At 40.1% G+C, this 27,026-nt stretch overlaps 1 protein-coding gene across 1 annotated transcript in view; it reads left to right on the top strand.

Moving 5' to 3' along the window:
- NCOA2 (nuclear receptor coactivator 2) overlaps nt 1–27,026 on the top strand; it is a 53,760-nt gene that overhangs the window by 12,089 nt on the left and 14,645 nt on the right. Inside the window, exons 7-16 of the mRNA XM_019614100.2 lie at nt 830–2,099; nt 10,291–10,501; nt 12,909–13,118; nt 15,130–15,345; nt 15,930–16,059; nt 19,367–19,532; nt 21,499–21,777; nt 22,722–22,799; nt 23,618–23,852; nt 25,488–25,665. Of these exons, the coding sequence (XP_019469645.1) occupies nt 830–2,099; nt 10,291–10,501; nt 12,909–13,118; nt 15,130–15,345; nt 15,930–16,059; nt 19,367–19,532; nt 21,499–21,777; nt 22,722–22,799; nt 23,618–23,852; nt 25,488–25,665 (2,973 nt within the window). The remainder of the gene's footprint in view (nt 1–829; nt 2,100–10,290; nt 10,502–12,908; nt 13,119–15,129; nt 15,346–15,929; nt 16,060–19,366; nt 19,533–21,498; nt 21,778–22,721; nt 22,800–23,617; nt 23,853–25,487; nt 25,666–27,026) is intronic.

Raw genomic sequence — 27,026 nt, 5'->3', positions numbered from 1 at the left:
TGCATCCTCCTGTAAGCTAATTAAAATCTACTGAGGAAAAGAGAAATGAACTCTAAATGCTCTCACAAGAGCGTATTTTTTGTGTATATGTGTCTCTTTTCTGTTTCCTCCATCTTACAGCCTTCATCTCTAAAATACGAATTTCAGCTTTTATATGTGATTTTTTTCCTTCCTCTCCTTTTCTGAATGTCTGTGCAGGACTAGATTGCTAACAGACTATTCCCATTCTGGTGTAGCGTCCAGTAGTTGTCTTGGCTCACATGATTTTTTGGAGCAGTCTCGAAATACTCTGGCAGTGTAGAAATGTGACTTTTTAGACTTTTTTTTCACTATGAACTTGGAGGGCAAATAGCCCACTCCAGGCTGTGCTAGGGCTAGCTCACAGATTTCCAAAGCTCCATCAAACAGCTGTCTACAGCTGTCTTGCAAAATATGTATTTGTTTGGGTCATATGTTTGAGACGAGACTTCTCTGTTATGGAAGTTAGCTCTTGCTGAACTGTAGAGGAAAGAAATACATTAGAGGGAGAGAGTCTGAAATTATAACCTATCTGCATTTCTAATGACTGTCATTTAAATGAGGTCTAATTTTGTTTTTCCTCTATTCCGCTGATTTGTTAATGAGCAGCAGAAAAACCATACTGTTAATGTGCAGCCATGTTGGTAGCTGCATATCACGTTTGTCAAAATGTCGATTTGTTTTTAGTTGTAGGTTTGCTGTGTTATTTTAAAGTGAGGTTTGGGGTTTGTTTCTTTTTCTGTAACGTAATTGCAAGCTGGCCACTGTCATTTTATCTAATGGATTGTTTTTTCTTCCCCTTGCCACATAGAGAGCAGAATGTCTGTGGAATGAATCAGGATTTGACTGGACAAGGAATGGGAAAGATATTGAACCCAATTAGCTCCAGCAGCCCTGCCCATCAGGCCATGTGCAGTGGGAACCCAGGTCAGGATATGACCATCAGTAGCAATATGAATTTTGCCATAAATGGCCCAAAGGAACAAATGGGCATGCCAGCAGGCAGATTTGGTGGTTCAGGGGGAATGAACCATGTGTCAAGCATCCAAGCATCCACTCCTCAGGGTAGTAACTATGCACTAAAAATGAATAGCCCCTCTCAAAGCAGCCCCAGCATGAACCCAGGGCAGCCAAACTCTATGCTTTCCCCAAGGCATCGCGTGAGCCCTGGAGTGGCAGGCAGTCCTCGAATCCCACCTAGTCAGTTCTCCCCTGCAGGAAGCTTGCATTCACCCGTGGGAGTTTGCAGCAGCACAGGAAATAGCCATAACTACACCAACAGTTCCCTGAATGCCCTTCAGGCCCTCAGTGAGGGCCATGGAGTTTCTCTAGGATCGTCGTTGGCTTCACCTGACCTAAAAATGGGAAATTTACAAAATTCCCCTGTGAATATGAACCCTCCTCAGTTAAGCAAGATGGGAAGCCTGGACTCTAAAGACTGCTTTGGACTCTATGGGGAGCAATCGGAAGGTACAACTGGACAAACAGAGAGCAGCTGCCATTCAGGAGAACAGAAAGATAACAGTGAGAGCAGCGTACCACCGGCAGTGAGCAGCGAGAGACCTGATGGACAGAATAAGCTGCATGATGGAAAAAGCCAGACAAAGCTCTTACAGTTGCTGACCACCAAATCGGATCAGATGGAGCCTTCGCCTTTGTCCAGTACTATGGGAGATATCAGCAAGGACTCCACGGGAGGGTTGCCTGGGTCTGGTTCGGCACATGGAACCTCACTCAAGGAGAAGCATAAAATTTTGCACAGACTATTGCAGGACAGTAGTTCTCCTGTAGATTTGGCCAAGCTCACAGCAGAGGCCACAGGAAAAGAACTGAACCAGGAGTCCAGTAGCACAGCTCCTGGTTCAGAGGTGACTGTTAAACAGGAGCCAGTGAGTCCTAAGAAGAATAATAATGCACTACTTCGCTACTTGCTAGATAAAGATGATACTAAAGATATTGGTTTACCAGACATACCCCCAAAACTGGAGCGGTTGGACAGTAAGACAGACCCTTCCGGTAGCACAAAGTTAATACCTATGAGGACGGAAAAAGAAGAGATAAGCTTTGAGCCTAATGAACAGGTAAGCAAATCTTTGTATTATGTGTAAGTCAGATGTTCCAAATCTGCGTTCCCTCCTTTCAATTTTTTTTCCAAACTTCCTCTGCAGGTAATTTTTCGACACTTGAGGCTGTTTATAAGTAAACTTATCTGTGTTTTGAAATCCAGTGTTTTGAAATCCAATCTTCACTCAGTTTCGCAGTTTATGTTATTAGGTTGTGGTCATCATTCTGTCTAAAAGAGCAGAGTGGTTGCGTGATTGACAGGCTTAGCCTGGAAAGAGGAACTGAAGGCTGGGGAACTTTTCCCAGCTGGTAGTCAGACTAAGAGAAAATAGTGACAATTGTTGGGTGATGCTAACTAAGTGACAGCTTTTCCCACAGGCTGTTGTTCCCTGGCTAGATGGGCTTGTGACCTAGCCTAGCGTAACAAGCTGCACTTCTCCTGTTCAAGGCAGGTTTATGCCCAAGGACAGGAGCTGTTTAAAAAGAGTGATATCGCCTTGCTATCACATGTGCTTGTGCTATGCTTGCTTGATCTGCAAATTAAAATCAAGCAAATAGGCTTCCTTTGGTTCAATGCCAATTATTTTTTGGTGTTGATGGTGTATCTTTTTTACTTAAAGTTTTATTTTCAACCCCAAGCCCTGTAGATTGTTAGCTGTTCAGTGCATTTCATTTCTCTCAGTACATGTTATTTTGCATCCAGTGTTTTTCAGGGTTCTGTGCAAGATTTTTTGTTGCTGTGCCACTCTTGTTAGGGCCTATGCTAAAAAAAATCTCGATTTGTAGCCTTTGTGCAGAAATTCTCTTCCAAAATCCAAGCATTTCCTAACATTGCTTTAATTCTTCTGTTTCAGTAGAATTTGACTAGCTATGTGCCTAGTAGATAGCTAGTTCTGGTTTTTATATCCATCGTGTGCTTTAGAGGGAAACTGAGTCAAATTACACTTATTTCTATGGGGATTAATCCTCAGGCCTGAATATCAGTCATTCTGAATACAGCTAATATTTTGTTACTGCCTACAGATGGGGGGCTCAAATTCTCTTTGAAAATTTATACTTTGCTAAGCTAGAAAAACTTGGATAATTGAGAAACTCACAGCTAAACTGGCTAGAGTAAGCTATTGTAAAGATATCTAAATAATTTTATTTCTTAGTTCAGATCCTACACATTGAAGTCAATGGTATTATCTCAGATAATACTGGATTGAAAGCATAGATCCTTCAATCCTCAGTGTTTGATACTGTACAGGAATTTAGGATTTAATAGTCACCAGAAAAATTACATCTGTGTAAGTAACTGAGTAGATCAAAATAATGACCTTCAGATGGTTTGCTCTCCAAAAATAAAAAGTTTTGAAGAATTAAAATTTTCTCTTTCATGATCTCTCTGAAGAAGACAAAAGATAGCTTAGCTGTGAACCTATTCACAAAGGGCAGGTAGCTATCTAAAGGGAAGATAGCAATCTAGTTTAAGCTAGTCCTATAAGCTTCTGTTAGGATTGATGGGGGAAAAAAAAAAGGAGAGAGCAGTGGGGAGGACAGTATGGAATTTTCCTAATGTGTGTTTAAAATAGTGAAGGTAAGCTGCTGTCTAGCAATGTTTCTGCTGACTAATGGTAGCCTGGACAGCTACTTTAAATTGAGCTGCCTTGTCTTTGTGACTAAAGATAGGCAGGTTGAGTCTCACCCTAAATGCAAACATGTAACTGTAAGACTAACTTGAAAGAAAGAGGTCTCAGTTTCTTCAAGTATTACCCATCTCAAGCATTTGAAAACTGGGCTCCCAACATTATGAACTCAATAAAATGAGTAATCTGTTCATTTTTTATTTTTAGGCTTTATGTTTCTGAGGTCAGGGGTGGGTTTGTTGGGGCTGTGGAAGACAGACTGTAGGTGTATTGCCCTGTTTAAAGTTTGAAGGCAGAGGTTCTCCCCCAGGAGAGGAGCTGGAGGTGCAGGAAGGGCCAGGAGCTGGGCCCTGCAGGAGCTGTGATATTAAGGCTGAAATGCTGGAGCCTGCTTGGTGCTGAGGCAAGGAGAAGCCAAACACGCAGCAGTCATGTACAGCTATTGGGTCATGACAGAGGGGCTTTTATTGTTCATCCTAGTTTAAAATAGTTTTAAACGCTACTTAAAATGCAGTGCAACTTGGAGCTGAATAAACAAGAGAAATCCAATACGGATAGGGGAGGAAATGGTGGGGAATATAAAATAATGTAAGCATTTGTCTAGCTGGAGGCCAGGCCTTTATACAAATAACCACTTTACTCCAATTATAAAATCACTGAAAATATTTAGCATCAAAAACTCTTCAGCTTTGGAAGACGGTCTCCCACAGGAAGTGCTCATTGCCTAAATTTAGATCAAAGCTGGAACTATTTAGTACAAGACTGGAACACAGATTCTTGTGCTAAATTCTTCCACTCTCCTGCGTCCTTTTCCCTCCCCCCCCCTTCTTCCTCCCGTATGTAAAAATTAGCTGTGTGCTTGTGTTACCTATTTTGCAGGTTTATTTAAAACTTCTCATCCCCAAGGAATGTTGTACTTTTAAGCAATTAGTCACTTGAGTGTGCAGTTTCTCTGGAAACTGCCATGGAGCGGCACTGGGATGGCCTCTGCAAAAGGTGCTCGGGGGCAGAAGAGCCATTACATTTTCTCCTTTTGCTTCTAGTGTGACTTTCTGAGCAGGAAATGCTTTGAAGTGCACCAGTGACCTAAAAATAGAAGTCTTCTAGGTAGTGTGTTTAAACATACACTTCTGTGGAGACCAGCAACTGACAGGAAACCTTTCTCAAATGGCAGTGTGTATTTCCAGGACCTCTGCACCTTTTTTCCTTCCTTAGTGTGATGAGGGTTATCGTGCTTTGTTAGGCTGATTGCTGTTCCAGTTCAGACCACTGCGGGGAAGAGGATGAGAGAGAGACCTGCGGGACTGCTGCTGTTGAGTACGCAAGCACTTGTGCTGTTCTCTGCTACTAAACAGGGAAAGCAGTGGGATTATAAGTTTTGCAGCTACAGATTTGTTCCAAAGGTTGTCCCTCAGCAGTGAGCCAGTCCAGAGCACTATTCTGGGGCTGCTGTGGCAGGACTTCACCCCTCATTCTCCTGCCATGTGCTCCTCTGCTTCTGCTGTCTCTCAAAACAACAGAGCACACACTGCTGCTGTTCTGGAGGGAGCCCATGATGAAGAATCAACATTTTCTGGCTGCTTTCCTCCAAACAAAGTAAAACAAAACACAATGGTAATTTCCAGGTTCTCCTTGCCCCTTAGTGGAGGCAATAACTGAATCTTTTTCATCTGCTCCATCACTAGGAGACACTTGAGAAACCTGCTTTATCTGACGCTAATGTTCTTCATCAGCTCCGACAGAGACAGCTTGGAAGCAAATGAGAATGTAGGGAAGCATCACAGAAACATCATGCACTGAAGAATGTTATCTATTGCATTGCAAAAGAAACATTCTGTTTTGCTATTTTGCACTGCAAAACTCTCGTAAAACTGGGTGTGGATTAAGATGTTCATACTACAGATAAAGAAGCCAAGATGTAGGAACGTGACATGGCTTATCCTCCAAGAAAACACTTGGCATAGTATGGAGTGAAATTCTTATCTCTAGAAGTATTAGCCTCTTGTTTAGCCAGCAGACAGTATAGACAGTCTGTTTGTCTGACAGGAACTTTGTAATGCTACTGTCCCCACCAGTGCTGTTCCAGAAATCTTCATAAGCACGTACCTTTTTCTCCCAAAATTCACACAGCGCTCTAGTATCCCTCACACATCTTGTGAACATTGCTATCCCCTTGCTTTACATGGGAACTAGTAATGGCCTGACACTAAATTATCTCCTCTACACACATCCCTGATCTTCCAAAAAGCCTGTTTCTTAGAGCCCAGAATCTATTAGATTAATGATAGATGTTGGTTTCTTCTCAAAATTCTATCAGAACCTTAGATGGGGAATTCCATTTTCTGAATAGCTTTTAGTTACAGTTCTAGAAGTCTATTTCCAGAAGTTAGTAGCAGATGATCCTTACAATAAACCAGGGTGCCTAGCCAGCGGTATTTTTATTGCAGTTAGCAGTGAGGAAGATACAATGTTGATTCCAATTCTGACTTAAATTTTCCTCTTTTTAATTCTTTTATTTGTGGCTAGATTTAAGCAGAGATTTGTTATTTTATTTTTACTTCTCATGGTCAAATGTTTGCCTGTGCCAAAGAGGTAGCTAGTGAGCTGAACTGTAACTATACCTTACTTCTATAATCCTCAGGTTGTGTTCACACCTAAAGCCATCCTGTGGTAAGCAAAACGTCCAAGGTGCCTTCGTCATATATGGTTGTAAGAGAGTTTGGAATGCGGTGTCAATGCATGCAAGCTGTGGGCATTGCCCATGGTGAAAAAGAGCTCCCCAGAGAGTGCAGAGCTCAGGGCATTATCCAGTCTTAATCTATGGAAAGATTCCCTCAGTGGAAGCTGGGCTTTGACATGGCAGGATTTCCAAACCAAACTGCATGTTTAGGTATTGCTGTTCTAGTTGTACTAAAAGAATTCTATTGATACGTGGACTTGCTTTATGTGATGGTGGTAAGTACTTAGAAAACAGGTGTTTTTTCAAATGGAAAAAGAATCTCTAAGCACAAACTAATGTATTTTAGGACCTAGTGTCTCAGTTCCATGGACATGGATGGAATTGTGTTGTTTAGAGGTAGTAAAAATATATGCACAAGAACTTTCTTGTGATGCTTTGCACTTTATCAGGATTTTTTTTTTTCTGTTCATTCATGACAAATAATTGCTTTACAGGGAGTTTAGGGTGTGCCTTCTATTTACATAAAGTTCAATCTAGACCATTAACAAAATAAATATAGAGTATAAATAAAAGAAAGATCCCATGAAACTTACCAAGTAAATATTTTAACACTACTTTCTACACATATGGTGCCATTTGAGGGTGGGTCTGGTAAAACTTAGGCTGACACTATCTTGGTGTTTTTGCGACAGTTGAGAACCCTCATCTCATCAAAAATTAAAGATAAAATATTTGATATTGATCATGCTAAAGCCAAAAAAAAAGAAAAAGAAAGGTTATGTATTTATGTTGTTAAAACAGATCTATTGCATTTGGCCTTTCATTGCCACTTCCTTGGAGGAATTAAAGGCATTGTGGGGAGTGCAGTTTTCTGACACGTTTGCATCATATGTTTTCTTTGGTTTTTAGTTTGTTGTTTTGTGATATTTTTTAATGTTTGATGTTTAAACAAATCGCAGTAGCCAGAATGTTTAAAAAAAAAAAGAAAAAGTCCAGCACAAATTCAAAGGAAAAAACTCTGCAACATGTAAAAATTTCCCTCACTGTTGTCTAAAGTATGCTTAATGAAGGCCATATGTCTTAATTCCCCCAAAGAGTATTGAATCATCCTTTTATAATTCATGATACTCTACATCAGCCTCCTCTACCAGCTCTTGCAGGCTTCTTCCATCAGCTCTCCCAGTGCTCAAAATGCAGCTTCTGTAAACATTTCTTGAATGTCTCTTGCTTGGAGTGCCTTTTTGAATCTGCTTATCACCTGTCCTCATAATGATTTAGGTTTCTTCTAATGACATTCAATTCCTCTTGGCTCGACCTTTTCTGTTGCTATGCTGTGTCAACCAAACTGCCTGTACGAGCCTGGGAAGTAGCGAGGCAGCATGGGGATTTGTCAAGAGCAGGCAATGTCAGACCCATCTATTTTCCTTCTGCAACAGGGTAACAGGCTTTTTGGCTGAAGTGAAGCAGTGTATGCTGTGCATCTTGATTTTAGTAAGGCTTTTTGGCACTGTTACACGAGGTATTCTCGTAAGCAGATCAGAGATGCATGGTCAAGATGAAACTACTGTGAGTAGATAGGAAGCTGCTTAGAAATCCTTACACACAATGTAATTATTTAAGGATTCAGTGTCAAAGTGGAAGTACTGCAGGAATTTGAGCAGCAGCTATTTCATATTTCAGTTAACATAAACAACCTGGTGCTAGAATGGAGGACACTTAGTAAGACTGTGTGTGATACTTGAATGTCTGGAAATACTTTGGAGGACAGAATTCAATTTCATTTGCAAGTAGGAAAAACCTTAGGAGAATATTGAGGATGAATAAATACTATTTATTACAATTAGGAAGAATAATGGCACAGACAAAGAAAAAAAGAAGAGATGGAGAGCAACCGAAGTGCTGGTCTGGACACTGCAACAGGACTGTGGGTGAGCTGAAGGCAGATCACTGGATCATCAAGAGCAATAGAGGTCTTGAAAATAGGTTATAGGTTGCAGAAAATTTGAAGATTTGAGGTTGCTTAACTTTAGCCTCAAACCCTACAAGGCATGAAGCAGCTTTCAAATGCAGAAAAAATTAGAAGAAGGCAGAAGAACACGATTTGTTCTCCAGATTCAAAATGCATCTGCATGGAAGGGTCTAAATTCCAGTGGGGGAAGTTTAGTGTTGACACTGAGAAGAAAAAAAAAAACTTGAACATTAAGGATCGTAGAGTGCTGAAAGAAATTCCCTGGGGAAGCTGTGGATTTTGTCACTGCCTTTCTCTAACAAGAGGTTATATCAACTTCTGTAGGTTATGGCATATACTGATTGTCTGCCTCAAGGCTTTAAATTTCTTCCAGCTCCAGTTCCAGATTCTGTGATTTTTTTACCACTTTGCCACTAATACCAGCCTCCAGATCACCCACATGCTGCTTTTTAACTGAGTAAACCTTTCTCTCTCTGCACTATATAGTCTGATCTATAGGACTACAAAGTTATGTGGAAGGAGGAAAGCGTAATATCATGTTTTTCTGCAGTAAATGATCCAAAAAAGGTATGGAGAGGTGTAACTTAGAGACACCCTAGCTACCTTTGAGTAAAAGAGCTCAGCTGTCTAGGAGTAGGTTAGCTGTGGCAGCAGGAGTTTAATACAGCATTAGCACACCACTTCTTAGCTAGACCAAGCAGCTCAGTAGATAGTTGAAGGTATTTCAGCTCAGGTATTTCTTCTCTACTTGCTCTATTTGCTGACCTCTGCATCACAAGCTCTCCGAGAATAAGCAAACAAGCTCACAAGGTGGTGGGTGAACAAAAAGAACAAGAAGAATGGTATCTTGGTGTGTGTGTGTTTGTGGTGCTGTGGCTCTGTTCTCTTTCCATCCAGTCTGCCCAAGCTGTGCCGCTCTTCTGTGTTTGTAGATTCTTAAGGAAGATGCTGATTCAGGGGTGATTTTTATTATAAATACTATCATAAAATGTTTCCTGTACTTAGAGGTAACTGAGATTGTACTGCTTATTTGTAGCTATTACCCAACAGAGTTTTAAAAGTCTTTCCAATTTAAAGTAGGATTAAAAAAATTGTAATCCAACTTTCAGTGAGCAGTTTTTAATTCTGAGTGCTCATAGAGAGGTCAACAAAAGCAATCCTGGTGAAAAGTAACATTTTTAAGAAATACATGCAGGTCAGCATTTATGTTAGTGTAGGATGAACTTTATGTTTTTTGCCATCTTCATTTCATGTTAGATTTCTATTGAATTGAATGTAATTAGATTTCCTTCTTGTTGTAGAGAAGTTATTTTCACAGATCTGGAAAGCTGAGGGCAAAATGAATTCCTAATCTAGTAACTAGTTGACAGTTGTTAATTTATAGAGCTTCATTGAAACGTCTACTTTTTGCCAGTTAAGTTCTATAAAGATATTCACTGTTACAATTTTTTATGTAAGAAAGAAAATACGCATGGGGAATTGTTTTAGCCATGAAGTAACTTTTCCATCATATGCTTTTAATCAAGTCATAAAGAGACTGGAAATACAACTGTGCTGAAAGCAGTATTTGTTATACCTACATAAATCCCCATCTTCATCACTGTGGGATCTCTTTCCCTGCCAAATTACACACGCTGCCTGCACAGATCATGGCAAGAAGCCTCCTGGTTCCCACTGTCACGAGGTACGTGTTGTGTGGCTGTGTGCATCCCAGTGCCAGGGTCCTGAAGGGAGCCCCTGCTGCCTGCCGTGCCACGCTCCCCATAGCGAGACGGGTGAGTCCCAGGCAGCCTTCACAGTCCCTTTTTGACAAGTTGGTGAGCTTCCTTTGGGCTGCTTGGAGGAAACATATGAAGGCCCTGCCCTGTGGCACGAGCGGGGCATCGGAAGCAGGCGAGCAGCAACGTGTGTTGTGTTTTCTCTGTTTGCAGCCAGGCAGCGAGTTGGATAACTTGGAGGAGATCCTGGATGACCTACAGAACAGCCAGCTACCGCAGCTTTTCCCAGAGAGCCGCCCAGGCGCGCCAGCAGGCTCGGTCGACAAGCAAGCCATCATCAATGACCTCATGCAGCTCACCAGTGACAGCAGCCCCGGCACGGCTGTGGCCACCCAGAAACCAGCAATGAGGATTTCACAGAGCAGTGAGTCCGGCTTGCGCATGGGCAGGGAAAGCGTGTGGAGCCCAAAGTGGGGCTGCCGTGCCTGTGGGCCTGCGGCAGGGGAGGAACGAGGCAGCAACTCAGCCTTCCCCGTTGTTGTGCGATGGCGTAGCGCCATCTGCGGTCATCTCGCTCTGAAACACAGTTGGAGATTCCATCTCAATCACACAGTGCACTTAGATCCTTTTTAAAGGAGATTTAAGGTGTGCTCTCAAAATAAACATGTCTGTTGGAAAGTGCTACAGTTCCGGGTGATGCTGCTGCTGCAGGGCACTTGGCATAAGAGTCTGTGTGTTTTGTGTTGATGTCGGTTGCTCTTTCTCAACAGTTCTTTCCATAAACAGAACAAGTGAGGCTTTTCAAAGCATGACAGAATGTTTTTCCACAGAATTAATAGAAAGATGTATGATTAAGAGGAATACCTAAATTTGATATGAAATTGTGGTTCCTAATTGAGTCATTTCCAGCTGACTGTTTTCCTTAACTTTATCAATTAATCACGGTTGAAATGTTGATATGCCACCATAAAATAGTGGAAAGAAAGCAAGCAAGGCAGCGGTTTTATCAGCTATGAATGCTGAAGAAGATATTATACAGAGTCACTCTTTAAGGTCCCTTACAACCTAAGCCATTCTATGAAATTTAGTTCTTAGAAATGTTCAAGTAGTTATTAATGTTTAGATTAAAGCCACTACAGATCTTTGCAATTTGTTGAAACGAAATGCAAGTACAGGAGTACTAACAGCAGCAGTACCTGCCAGGAAAAAAATCTCCATGCAGCTGAAAGATTTAATATATTCTTTCTGAAGCATGGTCTCTCCTGGCTCCTTTCAGCTTCTCAGAGTTAAGCCTTTGCTTTGGCTTATAAGTGTAAAAAACCAGTCTGATTGGGCTCGAAGTCCCATCCAGTCTGCTACGTATATACATATAGATTATATATCTATACATGCACAATATAATATACGATAGTATATTGATTGAAATTGTTTTCCTTTTTGTCCTATAAATACAGTATTATTCACTCTATTTCTAGGTACATAACACAAGGGGACTTTGCAATCATTTTCGTATCTTTGACTTTAAATCTGCTTTCAAAGCTATTGGAAGTGTAGTAAAAGTATGATTATCAATGAAACTATCTTGGTGGGTAACAGCAGTTTTGAAAAAGAAGCATCCTGTTTACTATGTAAATTAAAAACCTATTTTTTCCCCTCCTAGCTCAGTCTTGTGTTTGTGCCTAATTCTCCAAGGGATTTTCTGCCTTACTTTCAGTAGAAGAGCATGCAGAAAACAGGTGCATAGGAGTAGTGAGTGGCTTTTTACATGCTCACAGAAAATCAGTGTAAAATGAATGTCAAGTCATACACAATTTCAAACTATTTTTTTCCCCAAAGAAATAACCTGCTTTCATCTTTTTTTAAGTTGTATATGAAAATACTTTAAATAATTTGACCTGTTACAAATATATATATATATATTACTGTTGAGCACTGCTAGATTTGCCAAATTCTTAAGAGTTTGTTGCTTGAGGAGCAGGGAGCCTTCTTCAGTCCCATCCTAACCAAAAGCAGAATGTGTGATCTTAGCACCGTCACATCTGTGTTGTTCTTTGGTGCTGCATTTCCAGCTTTCCTTTTTGTAGGATCAGGGATTGCTTGCAGAGATTGCTTACTCACCTATGTGATCTTTCAGGCTTACAGGGAAAACTGTTCTAAATCATCAGTAGTGATGAGTTTTAGGTCAATCCAAGACTTTATGGTGGCATTTTTGTCTCATAAGTTAATTTATTTGCTTCTCTGGGCAGACAGTATAAACAAAAGCATGACCATTTATTCATTGTTGCTGAATCATGAAAGTATTTATTAACAACAAAAATAAAATAAAGTAAAATAAAATAAAATAAAATAGGAAGGAGACATGGAGATGGAGCTACAGGATCAGATATAGACTCAATCTGTCCTTAATTTTGGTAATTTCTCCAAGGACACAGCTTATGCTGGAAAAATTTCAAGACAGATTATTCCCAACAATCTGCCTCAGGATGACATCTGCCCACAATTACAGTCCTACTAGGTGTAAGATTAACTGTGGCAGTAGCATGCACATCACACAGTGGTATGTTTTGCTGCAGTGACCCTCTAAGTTAAAGTGTATCACTTAAGGTTTTAAAAAAGATAAGTCATATCTCTTTCAGTGTCAGAATGTTCCATTTTGAAATTTACATGAAAATGTCAAGAAGGGATGTGTCTCAGACAGATGGAATGGGTAAATTAAGCAGCATTAAATAGCTCAGCCCGGAGCTTTGAGTGTGTTTGGGTTCTTTTTTTCTTTTTTTTTAAACAAGTTTCCATTCTTGTAACTTTGCTTTTTGTTTGCTCCTCCTGTCTAGCTTTTAATAACCCACGAGCAGGGCAACTGGGCAGGTTATTACCAAACCAGAATCTACCACTTGACATCACACTGCAGAACCCAACAGGTGCAGGAGCCTTCCCACCCATAAGGACGAGTAGCCCATATTCAGTGATACCTCAGCCAGGACTGATGGGCAGGAATGAAGGGATGATAGGAAATCAAGGAGCTTTAGGAAACAGTAGTACAGGTAAGAACACTTTCCATTTGTTTTAATGTACTTGATTCACAGACTGCATTACATGTAACTTAATGTTGAGGTTATTAGCAAATACAGAATGCATGTATCCAATCAGTCTAGGGAAAAAAAAGAGGGGGGAGGTTAAATGTGCTGTTACATATTGGCATACTTATTTTGAACTTAATGCATATTTTAGGTATGTTCTTTGCACTCTGCTTTTCACTTCCTTTAAAACTTCTACATGCACATATTTTATTGGCAGTTAGAGTCTGTTCATATTGATGTTCCAGGTTCAGCTGAAGCTTATGTAAAAATCAAATCTCTGCCTCAAGAAAGTAAATAAATGAACCATTCCACTTTTTACAAGTGGTCCTTTCAAAACAGAACTGTGGACATTATAATTATTACTCTTTTGGGATGTATCTCTACAGATGCTGCAATTGCCCTTAGTTATCCTTTACTTATTAATGTTAGTTCTCATTTTAAATTAAAGAGTAGCTAAGGCTTTCATCATTTTCTGAAACATTTTTTTCTGGAACCATGAGATCTTGTAATGGTATTACTCATCCTGAACTGTTTGTAGTGTACTGATTTCTTCACAGTACTTTAATACTGTATAAAGATACTAAAAGATGTTTCACTGGAAAAGTCAGTCTGATTGACTTACTTCAACTAATACATAGTCCAAGACTGTACAAGTGTGAAACAACTGCTAAGAAAACTGAATAAATGCATATTTCATTTCAGCTGGCTATTCATTGCCAAAATTTGCATCAGTACTAAAAGAGACATACTGACAGATTCTGATATAAATTATATGAGTAGATTAGAGGTCAACTTGTAGTCTTTCAAGTGTCCTATTACTTTCACCTTCTGTATAGATATTTGAGGATGTTATTCATCTTATGTATACAAGTTATAGAGCATTATCTGTGTTCCCACCATTTGCTTTAGCACACCACATATTTCAGCTGATGGAATATGTACACAAGCAGAACAAACCTGAGGATGCAATACTGAAGCAAATTTTGCTCAGCAGATGAAACAGTGACCCTCTTCAGAGGGTTCTTCTCCTCGGTTATACATCATTAAATAACTGAACAAATGAGTAGTAATTGTAAGGGTGGCTTTTAGCATTCATTTAAGGATGTTGCAAATTACAGCTATATGGAGAAATAGTCCAGTCTGAAATCCATATTTTATCTGCTCTCTAGACTGTATGAAATTGAAATGTACAAACTGTATGAACATATTGTTCTAAGTGTGTTTTCTGTTGTTTTGCTTTCTTGTGTGTCTGTGCTGCATTGGCATTTTTATTATTTTTTTTACTACTGTCGGAGTGTAGAGTTCTGTATATTCCAAGTGTAAATAAACCGTATCAGTTGTTTACAGTAGATGTAGGAGGACTTCCCCTAAAATAACGGTAATGAACTTCAGCATCTATCGGAAAGTTCCTGTGAGTAATTTCCCTGCACTATATATTGGTTCAAGATTATCTTGGGTAAGCCTTGAAGCTAAGAAGGCTATATACTATGAATTAAAGGACTTGCCAAAAGATGTTTGCAGAATGCAAATTTGAATTTAATCCTTATAATTTGCAAGTGTGTGTAGCGATAACATGTTGTTACTCAAGTCTTCATTCTCACATAGCACTTGGAAAGTAAAGCAGACACACATCAGCAAACGTGATTCATTTCCTGAGGAAGGAAGTCAGTGCTATCCACACACCCTCAGCACCTGTTGCAGACTACACGTGGGAACACTTACTCTTAACAGTGTTTCAGAAATGATAAAAGGATCTTCCTCATGTAAAGTGCATAATAATCTCCACTGCCTTGACTAAGCAGTGTACGGCATCTTTCTGTAGCCTTGCGCATCTGGACAGGCAGTTGTGATGCAGTGCGCTTGGAGTGAAACTGCTCCATTTTCATCTCTAAAAATGTAGCTCATCAGCCAGCTGCAATTCTAAAGCTGCCCTGAGTCATGCTCCTCCACCTGACTCTGCCCAACTTTTGTGCAGGAATGATCAGTGGTAGTGCCCCACGACCTGCCATGACATCTGGAGAGTGGGGAAGCCAGGCTTCTGCTGTGAGGGTGACGTGTGCGCCCACCGCCAGCGCCATGAACAGGCCGGTGCAGGCAGGCCTGATCCGCAACCCCACAGCCAGCATCCCCTTGAGACCTAGCAACCAGCCTGGCCCGAGGCAGATGCTTCCATCTCAGGTCATGAATATGGGTAAGTGTGTGGAGTTGTGCCTTTACTTGTGCGCTGTCAAAGGTGAAGCAGCAAAAAGTCTCACTGCAGTTCTAGATTTGATGAGAACTGCATTCCACAGTGAGAGCTTCCTGTGGGAGAAGGAAGGAAGGTGTGTAAAATGTTAAGTTTTAACGTGTGTTAATAACAACTCCAGATATTCTTTAGCTTCTTAATGATATGGATTTCCTAAGAAAGCGGATGTGAAATTTAAAAAATATTTTTAAAGAGGATATGCTGTGAACATTGTCATTGTACTTGGCCAATTCCAGGGCAAGTACACTGCTCTTACAATGCTGACTTTGTATAGTACCTTTTTAAATACTTCTCTTGCTAATATTTTACATCTATGATGTCATGTTTGCTATTTGTCGTCAACCCTGTCACAGTTCTTACATCATTTACTCAAATTTTAAAAGTGATGTTTAACAAAAAAGTAATGATGCTTTGAAGTGTAATGTTACTAGAGTCTTAATGCTTTTAGTGCTTTTAGTGCAACATTGATGATTCAATGGAAAGATTTATCATGAAAGTAGAAAAATCTGTGTTTATTTTTCCTTGATTAGGGCCATCCGAATTGGAGATGAACATAGGAGGACCTCAGTATAGCCAACAGCAGGCTCCTCCAAATCAGACTGCACCGTGGCCAGACAGCATCTTGCCTATAGACCAGGCAACATTTGGTGGTCAGAACAGGTGAGTCTTAGTGACACATCAAAGCATGGAGAGATTTTACAGGCCAGAGTTGTTTATGCCTCATGGAAACAACGTCCTGTGTAAAATATCACCACAGATCTTTGCCATTTACTGGGTTGGAGGAATTAAGAGTTCTATATCACAGAAAATGCTGCCAGTGCTGCAGGTAGTTGCATCAATTTCAGCTCTCAAATATGAATATGAATATAATTCTGTCTAGTTTTAGCAATGTTGTTAACAATGCATATTACTGGTAGGGACATGGGTCATTTCAAAAATTACTTTCACCCCAGCAGAAAGGACCACTGTAGCTGTTGCCACAGCTGAACAACACCACCCACTGCCTTGCTGTGCTGACATCCACTGTTTGGTCTCCAGAAACCTTCAGCAAGCATCACTGAATGTCAGTGGCTGCCATTTTTTCCATATGGTGAAGGAATTCAATTCCACATCATTGCTCCATACACACTTCCATGTCAGATGCCATTGTGTTAGAGTGTCCCTCTGCTTCCATTTGCCACATGGCAACAACATGGAACAGGATATTGGTGGGAAGGTTCTACATCTATTGCCATACCACCAACATCCATCTCTGATGGAGATAATAAAATAAGACATAATAAAGTAAGAACTGTTACTTTCGGAGCAGGACTCATACAAGGAAAATACTTAAAACTAAAAGTGGAAAATGCCACTTTAAATAAAAAAGCCTTTGAACTTACAATATGGCTGTCTTTCCCCATGTTGGAGCAGTGTTTTCAGTAGCGCAGGACTTTGTCATCATCTCTTGTTTGCTCCTTTTTAACCGATTTCTCTACAAGGGAAGAAAGATGAAGTGAAGGGGAGGCTGCCTCACCCTGAGGTTAGCTTCTCCTCAGGTAACCAGAACCAGCATTGGATCACAGCCTATTTTAACTCTCATGTAAAATAGCTGTTTGTTATTATGCCTTCAAAATAATTTCATAACTACGAGAAGCAGTTTACACTTGCTTAAAAAGACCTGTATGTCTTCCCCAAAAAGCTCACAGCTTAAATTAGAGATATGTGGACTATATAAGTAGTGCAAAATGGACAGACAAAGGAGAAACACTGAAATATTTTGAACTGTGTAAGAATATCTTATCCAGTAGCAGATGGGAAGAGTACTGAAAAGGAAATGAAAAGGAAGCAGTTGGAAAAAAAGTCTGTGAAGAAAGTTGAATCTTCTGACTGCATTATCTTAGTTTTCATTCCAAAAGGATGTCCTACAATATTATAGATAAATTTAACATTGTGGCATATTCTCTGCTACTTTTCTACTTTTTCACACTTCTGAAAATGCATCCTAGTGCTAATTCTCCCCCTGAAAGGATGCACATATACCAAAAGTACTATTGACATAACTTACCTCATTATAAATGTTACCATAATATAAAATACAGGGCCCCAGAGTTTGGTCAGCAAGCCAGGGAGATAATTCTCCAGTTTTGTCATAGCTAGAGATGGTGAAAAAAAAAATCCTGTCGCATTGCATCTGAAAGTAATCGTATTTTGATGATCTAGACCAAAACAGAAGTGATGAATTGTTTGGTGCTGTCTCTTCATTTTATTTTAAGCCTTGGGATTTTCATTTTTATGATCTGATTGTTTGCATGACTATTAAATCATGTATCTCTTTACAAAGTCAAAATGTGAGTAAAAATAATTACTTGAGACAGAAGTTAAACACTGTCATTCTGGTTTATAAAAGAAGTTGGAAAAAAGTCATTATTGATTAATGCAAAGAACTTAGCAAATGTTTTAAACTTTTTCTTACCATATATCTTCATGCCTATTTACAATTTGAGTGAGGTTTTTTTGCTAGCCCCATGGACTGATTGTTTTTCCAGCTCATATTTATAAGTCAACTTTAAAGTTTGCAAGAAATTTTATTGAAGGATTTTTTTTTCTGTGTATTCTTTGTCTTTGCTGATTTATAATGCTATCTTGAGAGTTGTAGAAACTTCTCTGTATATGAGGTTGATTAATGCTTTTGCAGTGTGCTAAAGATAGGTCATATACCTACACGTTTAGTTTTCCTGTTTACTGTCCTTCAGAGTGTTTTTAGGTGTATAGCCCAATGATGCATCTCTTTCCTTCTACTCATCTTTGACGTAGAGATTAGACCTTCATGGCAACCACATATTAAAAGCAAAGCCTCTGACATGGTCCCTCACCATCCTTTTCTCTAAGTTGGAGAGGAGTGGATTTGAAGGATGGTCTGTTCGATGGATTAGGAATTGGCTGGCTGGTTGCCAAAGGGTTGTGATCAATGGTTCTGTGTCAGGGTGGAGGCCAGTCACAAGCGGTGTCCATTAGGGATTCTACCATGATGTGCTCATAGTAGCTGCCCTTACTCACAGAATGCTTTTCTCTTAATATTTGCTGTGGTAATCTTGTAGCATTGTGTGTGATATAGAAGCCCTACAGTCTGTGAGCAGTGCAAAGCAAAAATATGTCATTTGTCTGCTGCTAAGGTGTAATTTCAGATTTAGTTTATTTCTCAGTGAGTTTCCTCCTTTAGGTTGGGAACAAACATTTATTCTGTCTTTGTAAATGTGCGTGTGCTTTGCATACAAATGCAGGGGGTGAGGTAGGTAGGATTTGTAGGGCCCCATCAGCCTGGCAGTATCCCAATTCTTGCTGATGCTCTTTTGAGGCATATAGCCAAGTACATAAACTTGCAATTCCATAGGATGTGCTGAGTTATTACAGTGTTTTACTGCAAAGAAAAAGGTGAATGTCCTTTTCTTCCTCCTTCTGGCCAACTCTTCCAGCTGCTCAGTTTGTACACATTCAGGCAATCTTTGAACCCCTCTATGACTCTTCAATTTGCTTAGTATGATAGAAATGCAGTTAAGAGTAACTATGGAAATGAATTTTTTCTCTACTTGTGATTGCAAACTTAATAAAATATCTAAAATTCAAGGTTGTGGTTACCCGAAAATAAATTTATTTAGCTTTCCATGTTCAGTGATTGTGTTCTATACTGACTTCTGTGCCTCTCTGCTGATATGCTTCTCTCTGTAGTAGTCAGCAGTCGGGTGCACTCAGTGTACTTGCTTGTTGGATACACAGCACTTGAAGGGTCTTGACAGGCATTAATCACGCTATTTAGCTGTTTCTTTGGGAGGCCGAACTTTCATCCAGAATAGGTTTCTAGACAAAATTGACAGCTATTAAAGTAATCTCTGTCTCCACTTGTTAGTTCAGTGTGACTACTAATCCACTGATACTATTTCTGAGCTTTCAGCAGCTGTTTACCAACGCAGTATTCGTGTTTTCACAGGCAACCGTTTGGCAGCTCACCAGATGATCTCCTGTGTAATCATCCTTCATCAGAATCACCCAGTGATGAAGGTGCTCTCCTGGATCAGCTTTATATGGCACTAAGAAATTTTGATGGCTTAGAAGAAATCGACAGAGCTCTGGGAATACCAGAACTTGTTAGCCAGGTATAGTGGAATCTGCATTACATACGTTAGGTAGTGTGGTTAAAGGATAGCTTGTAAGATGGAGGTAAAATGTGTGTTGCAGAAGGGAATTCTTCTTACAAGCTAAGATGAGGTGGTGTATTTTAGTGGAAGTCGGTCTAAGAGCTTGCTGTCACCTGAAAAGCTTGCTTCAGCCCCAGCTTTATAATTCCCACATCTCCCATGCCACCCTTGCCCAGTTCTTGTTTTGATGTTTGCTGTGCTCATCTGCTTTATACAGTTAAATTGACCCAAACTGAAAAATTAAAGGCTTTTGCTTAGCTGGTGGTCAGAGGAACAACTCTGAGTGGGAGAAAGGTACGATCATGGCCAGAAACAGGACAAAGTGAAGGAATAAAAAAGGTTATGCAGACCTAAGATCAGAGGAGCAGGATTAAGACCTTTGTATTACACTAACATCAAGCTTTTGGATAGGCAAAACTGTCATTTCACCTGCTTGTTTTGTTTTTTTTTTCCTTTAGTTAATTAATGTGAGATAAAGGATAGTCATTCTTCACCGTGAAGCAAATAATTTCATTCCAAGCACTTAGAATTATATATTTATTTTTAATTTGGAACATGCCACATTAAGTTGTTTGATGTACTTTTTTTCCCCAGAGTTCTTTTTGCTAGCTTTCATTTGGTTCTGGTCCATTTCAGTACTATATAGTGCAAAAACATGTATCAAAAAAAAACAACAAAAACAGCTTTTGAAGAAAAACTGGTACTTAATGTTTCTGACATCAAAATTGTATTTCTGAAACAACCATATGTGCCTCTATAATGATTTCATGTTCTCAGACAAGGCTAGAACACCCATTTCACTTCTAGAGTTCATTAGCAGCCTGGTGATAACTTCTGACTATCTCTGTGTTTTAGATACTACTTTTGTCTCTCCACATCCATGCACTATCTGTAACTATGAAATAGGACTGATGAAATCTTGCTTTAGATATGTGAAAACTATTCCCAAAATTAACTTAGTGCAACATAGAACTCGGTGAAGTGTCATTTGTTGGTGAACTTCAGTTTTGCGTTGTGAAATTTCTATGCAGTGTTATATAACTTTTGGAATACCACCGCCCAAAAATCTGAATAATGTTTTATTTCAAACTCAGTCTTAAATATATTTGTGTTTAATAAATATCTTAGTGGAAATGGTTAACGAGTTTCACACATAACACAACCATCACATTTTAGAATATGTTATTTTTTAAATATCCATCACACATCTTAGAAAAGCTTAAAATCTTTATTGCACGAGGGCAGTGAAATTTAGATTAACTCAATTTCCAGGGACAGTGTGGAATAAGCTATAAAATTATTCTGGCAAGAGCAAATATTATCTAGAATAGAGTTTAGAGTTGTGTTTGCTTTTTATGCTAATGGATAATCAGTTTGTGCAGAAGTGCCCTGAAAGAATTAGGCACTTTATTCCCATTAGCTTCAGTAGTAGTTTTAGTGTCTTTGTTTCAGGTTGTTATTTTGTCTAAAGATACTGATCAAAATCTACTTTCTCATCCTTATTCATTAGTAATGTCTTTGAATTTGTCTCTGATTCAATGGCAAAATATCCTGCCAACTGTTTATTTACAGATTTTATTACAAAATCTGTCATTTCAAGCTTCCATTCATTAACATAATGATAAAATGGTGATGCTAAAAACATGACAAAGACTGCAAGTCATTGTTTTAAAGACAGAAGAGAAAAGAAGGGCGGAATTTGTCTTCATGAACATGTTTTGTAACACCAAAATGCAATTATACTTGTTTTATAAGAAAAAAAAAAAAGCAATAATAATACAAAGAAAAAAAAAAAGTTTGACATAATTTGCTATGTAAAAGTGTTCGTATGCTGGAAAGGTGTTCTTGCAGGTGGTGTTAGTCTCAGACAGTCATGTAGGAACCATGTCCCACCAACTGCTTATGTCATCCCCACATTTTGCAGAGCCAGGCTGTGGACCCAGAGACTTTCCCCGGCCAGGACTCGAGCATGCTGTTGGAGCAGAAGGCTCAGGTTTTCTCCCAGCAGTACACGGCTCAGGCTCAGATGGCTCAGGGCAGCTACGCTCCCATGCAGGACCCCAGCTTCCACGCCATGGGGCAGCGCCCTGGCTACGCCGCCTTGCGCATGCAGCCCCGGCCTGGCCTGCGGCCTGCCAGCATCATCCAGAGCCAGCCCAACCAGCTGCGGCTCCAGCTGCAGCACCGACTCCAGGCACAGCAGGTATGGCATGAGCCTCTGCATCGGCTCGCTCGGGTGCCCAGCATGTATGCTTAGAACAGTCTCGTTTCAATTGAAAGCCATAGTGAGGTTTTCTGGAAGAGCACCTTTCACATTCTCTGTTTCTGATCTTTTTTTTGCAGCTTTCCCTTATTCTTTCTATAATATTGCACAATATTGTGCCCAGTATTTAAGCCTGGGGCTTGCTAATTCTTTGAGCGAGGCCACAGTGGAGCCTTTTCTTTCATAGGCCTGTTTCTGTTTGTTATATCTTGATTCGGGTTGGATATTGGGAAAAATTTCATCTCAGAAAGAGTAGTGAGGCACTGGCATAGGCTGCCCGGAGAGGTGGTAAAGTCACCATCCCTGGAGTTGTTCAAGAACCCTGTGTATGTGGCACTGAGGGACATGGGTTTGTGGGCAAAGTGGTGCTGGGTTGATGGTTGAACTGGATGATCTTAGCAGTCTTTTCCAGCCTTAATAATTCTATTCTATGAATCTTCCAGTAATCTACATTATTTTTCATCACATCCTAAGCTATTACCTACTATTTCCTTTTTTTTTTCTTTTTTTTTCTTTTTTGCCTTGGTCTACTTCTAAGGGTCATTTTTGAATGTATAAGTTCATAGTGTTATTTAGAAGATACTAATACTACTTCAGTGGAGAAAGAAAGATCATTTGTTCCTGCCTTTAGGCAAGATAGGGTCTGATTTGGTGTCAATGTCAGCAATCCAGTCTAAAACTCAAACAAGATTGGAACTGTGAAGACAGTGTTAGTGTTGTTATTTGGATATTCTGTGAATAACAGGATTTGAGCAGGAAAACTAGTTTCTGCTGGCATCTGTACAACTAGGTCCTCAAACTATTGAGCCTACTGATCGGGAAAAAGATATATATAAAATTTCCCTTTTCTTTTTATACTGCTAAGAACTATTTTTACCCTTTAGAATCGGCAGCCACTGATAAATCAGATGAGCAGTGTCTCCAATATGAACCTGTCTTTGAGGCCCGGGGTGCCGACACAGGTGAGAAAAACAGTACTTTAGAACAGATCCGTGTATTTTCCCATTTCCTGTTAAAGTTAGTCCAAGCTACAGTATTGTTAATACCACAAATGTTAAAGTTTGAATACTAATAATGCAATTTAAATGATATTTTACTGTTTTAGTGGTATTTTCTTTGTTATTTTATTTCTGAGAGCCCCATATTTACCCAAGCTGCATGGTTACTTACTAGAAGTAGGTATGATTGCATTTTTAACCAGACTTCTCATTTCCTAAAACTGCATTTTTTTCAATGAGCCCTCTTTGCAATTAGAAATTGCTGCAGCATTAAATGCCGTTATTATTTCTGTTGATGACACTTGTGCTGTTGGAAAAATCATTGCCAGCAGAATCACGGAATCACAGAATCACAGAATGGCCAAGATTGGAAGGGACCTCAAGGATCATGAATCTCTAACCCCTTGCCACATGCAGGGCCACCAACCTCCCCATTCAATACTAAACCAGGCTGCCCAAGGCCCCATCCAATCTGGCCTTGAACACCTCCAGGGACGGGGCATCCACAACCTCTCTGGGCAGCCTGTTCCAGCACCTCACCACTCTCTCTGTGAAGAACTTCTCCCTGACATCCAATCTAAATCTCTCCTCCCTCGACTTAAAACCATTTCCCCTTGCCCTGCAGTTATCAACCCTTTCAGCTGAAGCATTAGCAAGGTGATTTTTCCGCATTTTATGTTAGGTGTGTGGTGGGGATGAAGAAAGAGCTGGGATCTCCCTGACTGCTCCAGTGGTGTCACCTTTGCAGGAGTTATTAACAGGTAATGGTGATTTTCCTACAGGGCCCCATCAACGCACAGATGCTAGCGCAGAGGCAACGGGAGATCCTGAGCCAGCACCTGCGGCAGCGGCAGATGCAGCAGCAGCAGCAGGTGCAGCAGCGGACACTGATGATGCGAGGGCAGGGCTTGAGCATGACCCCCAGCATGGTTGCTACAGGGGGCATACCAGCAACCATGAGCAACCCACGGATCCCACAGGCGAACGCACAGCAGTTCCCATTTCCTCCAAACTATGGTACTGGTTCTACCTGTCTTTACTCTGTAATTTCAGTGCTCCTTTATCCCTACTGACTCCCCAAGATCCCATCCCGCAGCCCCTTCCTTGCCCAGCTCCCCACGGAGGAGTAGAGGTTTGGGCTTCACAGACGTCCTCAAATGTAACATGGTACTTGCCACTCTTCTAGCTCGAATACCACCCTGAGATCTACTCTTCTCTTGAGCAATACCAGGAGTGTAATCTGTGTGATTGTTTATGTGCATAGATACGTGAGTGTACAAATGTGTATGCAAGTGTGGAAGTATATGTGTTATAGACTTGATAGACTCTGTATTTTGACTAAACAAATCAATTTGTCCAGTAAAAGCTCAAACAAAGAATGTGAATTTATGCCAGCAAACCACATGAAACAGCGTACAAAGCTGAACGTGATCCTTTAACATCATTTTTATATTGGTTGGGAATTTTTTACATTTTTGTAATGAAGTATTGCTTTAATACCCAACAGATTCTTCCTAAATCTTTCCAATCCTTTGTATAATGTAAAATTAACAACTAGCTATTGAGTTTAAATAATAAAAATTAGTTTCAGATAGGACATTTCTGTCTCCGTCCTTGAACCTGTGTGTAATATGATAGCTAATACAATTTTATCTGTATGCTTTACAAAGCTGTATGTAGCTCTGTATAAGTAGTAGATCTGTAAAAAGTTGTAAAAGTTACATTACTACTAAGTGAGAGTAAAAGTTGTAGAAAATAATTTGAAGTTCTTTTGATAAAATCAAAACAAATTATTTCCACTCAATTCTAAATTTGCTATCTATTGTTACTGGTTTGTTATACTTCAAACCGTCTTCTAAATCATAGCTGTGCTTTCCCTCTATGTGTTTGTAATTGCTTTATGAAAATGAAGAGATATGAAGATATTCTCCTTTTATAACACAAACTCAGATACAGAGTTGTCATGCAGACAGCGAATATAGAAATTGGTTTCATACCACCCGAGTCATATGCCAACATTGAGGGGATTGTTTCTGTTGAGTGTGCTGTTCTTGAAGAACTGAAGACCAAAATGTCTTGGTTGAAAACAAAATTTCTGCACGTAATTGGCATTTTACAGCCTAAGTTGTTTTCTTCATCTAGATATTTTTTTCATTTTACAAAATCATTAAATGCTTTCACAAAATGGCATTGTCTAGTTTTGTGTGGACAGAGAAATCAAGGTGCTAGGGCTCTAGGAACTTTAGAAAAACTTAAAAATTCTAACCAAATGTTTAAAAGTTATGCAGTAAATGGGTATTGCATAACTTCTTTCACAAAAGTGGGTTCGTGTGCAGAACAAATGGTTTATTTGTTTGACTGCAGTTTCTGCAAAGAATTCACTTCACAGTGTTTCTGTTTGTGGTCTCTAGTGGGATGAGTGCATGTATGGTTGGGACACACGAGTAGCCAACGTACTCAAGCAAAACAATTTCTGCAGTTATATGTGTAGTATTGAGTTGATGACATCTTGCTTTAAGTCTAGGTCCTACGTTAAGGTGCAAGGTTATAGGTTCCAGGTGACATAAGTACAAAGACAAGTCTGCAGGTTTGAGCTCTTGTTTTTTTAAACGTTGAGTGTACGTTGCCTAATTTTCTCTCCTTATTTTTTAGGAATTAGTCAGCAGCCTGATCCAGGCTTCACAGGGGCCACCACTCCTCAGAGTCCACTGATGTCCCCAAGACTGGCTCATACACAAAGCCCCATGATTCAGCAGACTCAGGCTAATCCTGCCTATCAGTCCTCTACAGAGATGAATGGGTGGGCACAAGGGAATATGGGTGGAAACAGGTAAATCCAGAACAAAACAAAAATGAGCATACAGCATAATGCAGTAATTTATGGTCTACACTTATTTATGGCGTTGTTTAAATGTATTTGTTTGCTACTAACGGTCTGTCCTCAAAGAAATTTGTTTTCAACTTGGCTTGATGAATTGGTTTAAATACTGTCTTCATACAGGGCAAAGCGAGTGCATAGCTAAAAGATGTGCATCCACACAATGCATTGCTTTGTCTCTGATAACTGATAAAAAACTGTTCTTAAGAAGCAACTGTGCTGCACAGTGAGCTCCAGCTCCTAACATTTGTGTGGATGCATTTCTTCTGCATATGATTTTAATGTGCTCCCACAGTGCTTTCCACATGGCTGGATCAGGCTGAGCCATAGCCTATGCATTCTATACTGCTCTAGGAATTATGGTGACTGGATATCACTTCCCACTTCAAACGCTGGAGTGCAACCAGGTTCAATCCAGTACTTGCACATATTTGGGATCAGCTATCATTCTCTGAGAGCAATGTAGCATGCCTCATGCATGCAATCACCTTTCCAATTGAGGCCCGTGCCCAGTCAGTGCAACTATTATAATCAGCCTGTCCTCATTAAATGGGTTGGGTGTTGAACACATTGTGTAGGCAGCAAGGAGTTTCCGGATGGCAGTGATCTGTGTTTTTCAGTGGAACATGGGAAGATCAGTCAGGTTGTTGTGTAACTGACCTCTGTCAATTGAGGCTGAAGTGCTTACAGGTCTCTAGCACAGTGGTCTCCTCATCCCAAAGCTCTCAGGCTGCTTTTACTGTCCCAGCTCAACAACAAATCTTTTTCCTGCTTGTTTATATATATTTAATAAACCCAGAAAAACAGTATTTCAGTGATGAGGCTGATCCGAGTTCTCCTTAGAGCAACCGATTTATCTCTCATCCTGATCCTTGTCTGTACCTCTCCCTCACTGTCTTCCTGAAGCATCTGCAGGAGACAGAGCTACTGCTGCCAAGGCTTCTGCTGAAACTGCAGCAGGGGCAGACTAATGGCTGGCTTGTTGAACAGTGGAGACGTGTCAAATGTTTTTACACAAGCCACTGGGTATTCACAATGATCTGTAGTGTACTCTTTCAGCCATCCAGATAACAACTTAAAAATGGGGTTTGGAGGCCTGAAAAGAGAATAGAAGGAAGAGAATTGCAGGACTTTTGGACTTTGGTCCTGCGCCTGGAATGCAGCTGCATTCCACAAAGGGCTCTGTAAAGAAAGTGGGTGGCAATAGCATAATGGAGTACCTGGGTGCAAGGTTGAGCCACTAATCCTGAAAAGATTTTCTCATTTGGAGGGTGAAAGTCAGCTGTTGATGTGGAGGTGGCTTCTGTGTGCAA

This window comes from Meleagris gallopavo, chromosome 3 (genome assembly GCF_000146605.3).
Source record: "Meleagris gallopavo isolate NT-WF06-2002-E0010 breed Aviagen turkey brand Nicholas breeding stock chromosome 3, Turkey_5.1, whole genome shotgun sequence".
Classification (NCBI taxonomy): domain Eukaryota; kingdom Metazoa; phylum Chordata; class Aves; order Galliformes; family Phasianidae; genus Meleagris; species Meleagris gallopavo.
This window is presented reverse-complemented; position numbering and strand designations above follow the sequence as displayed.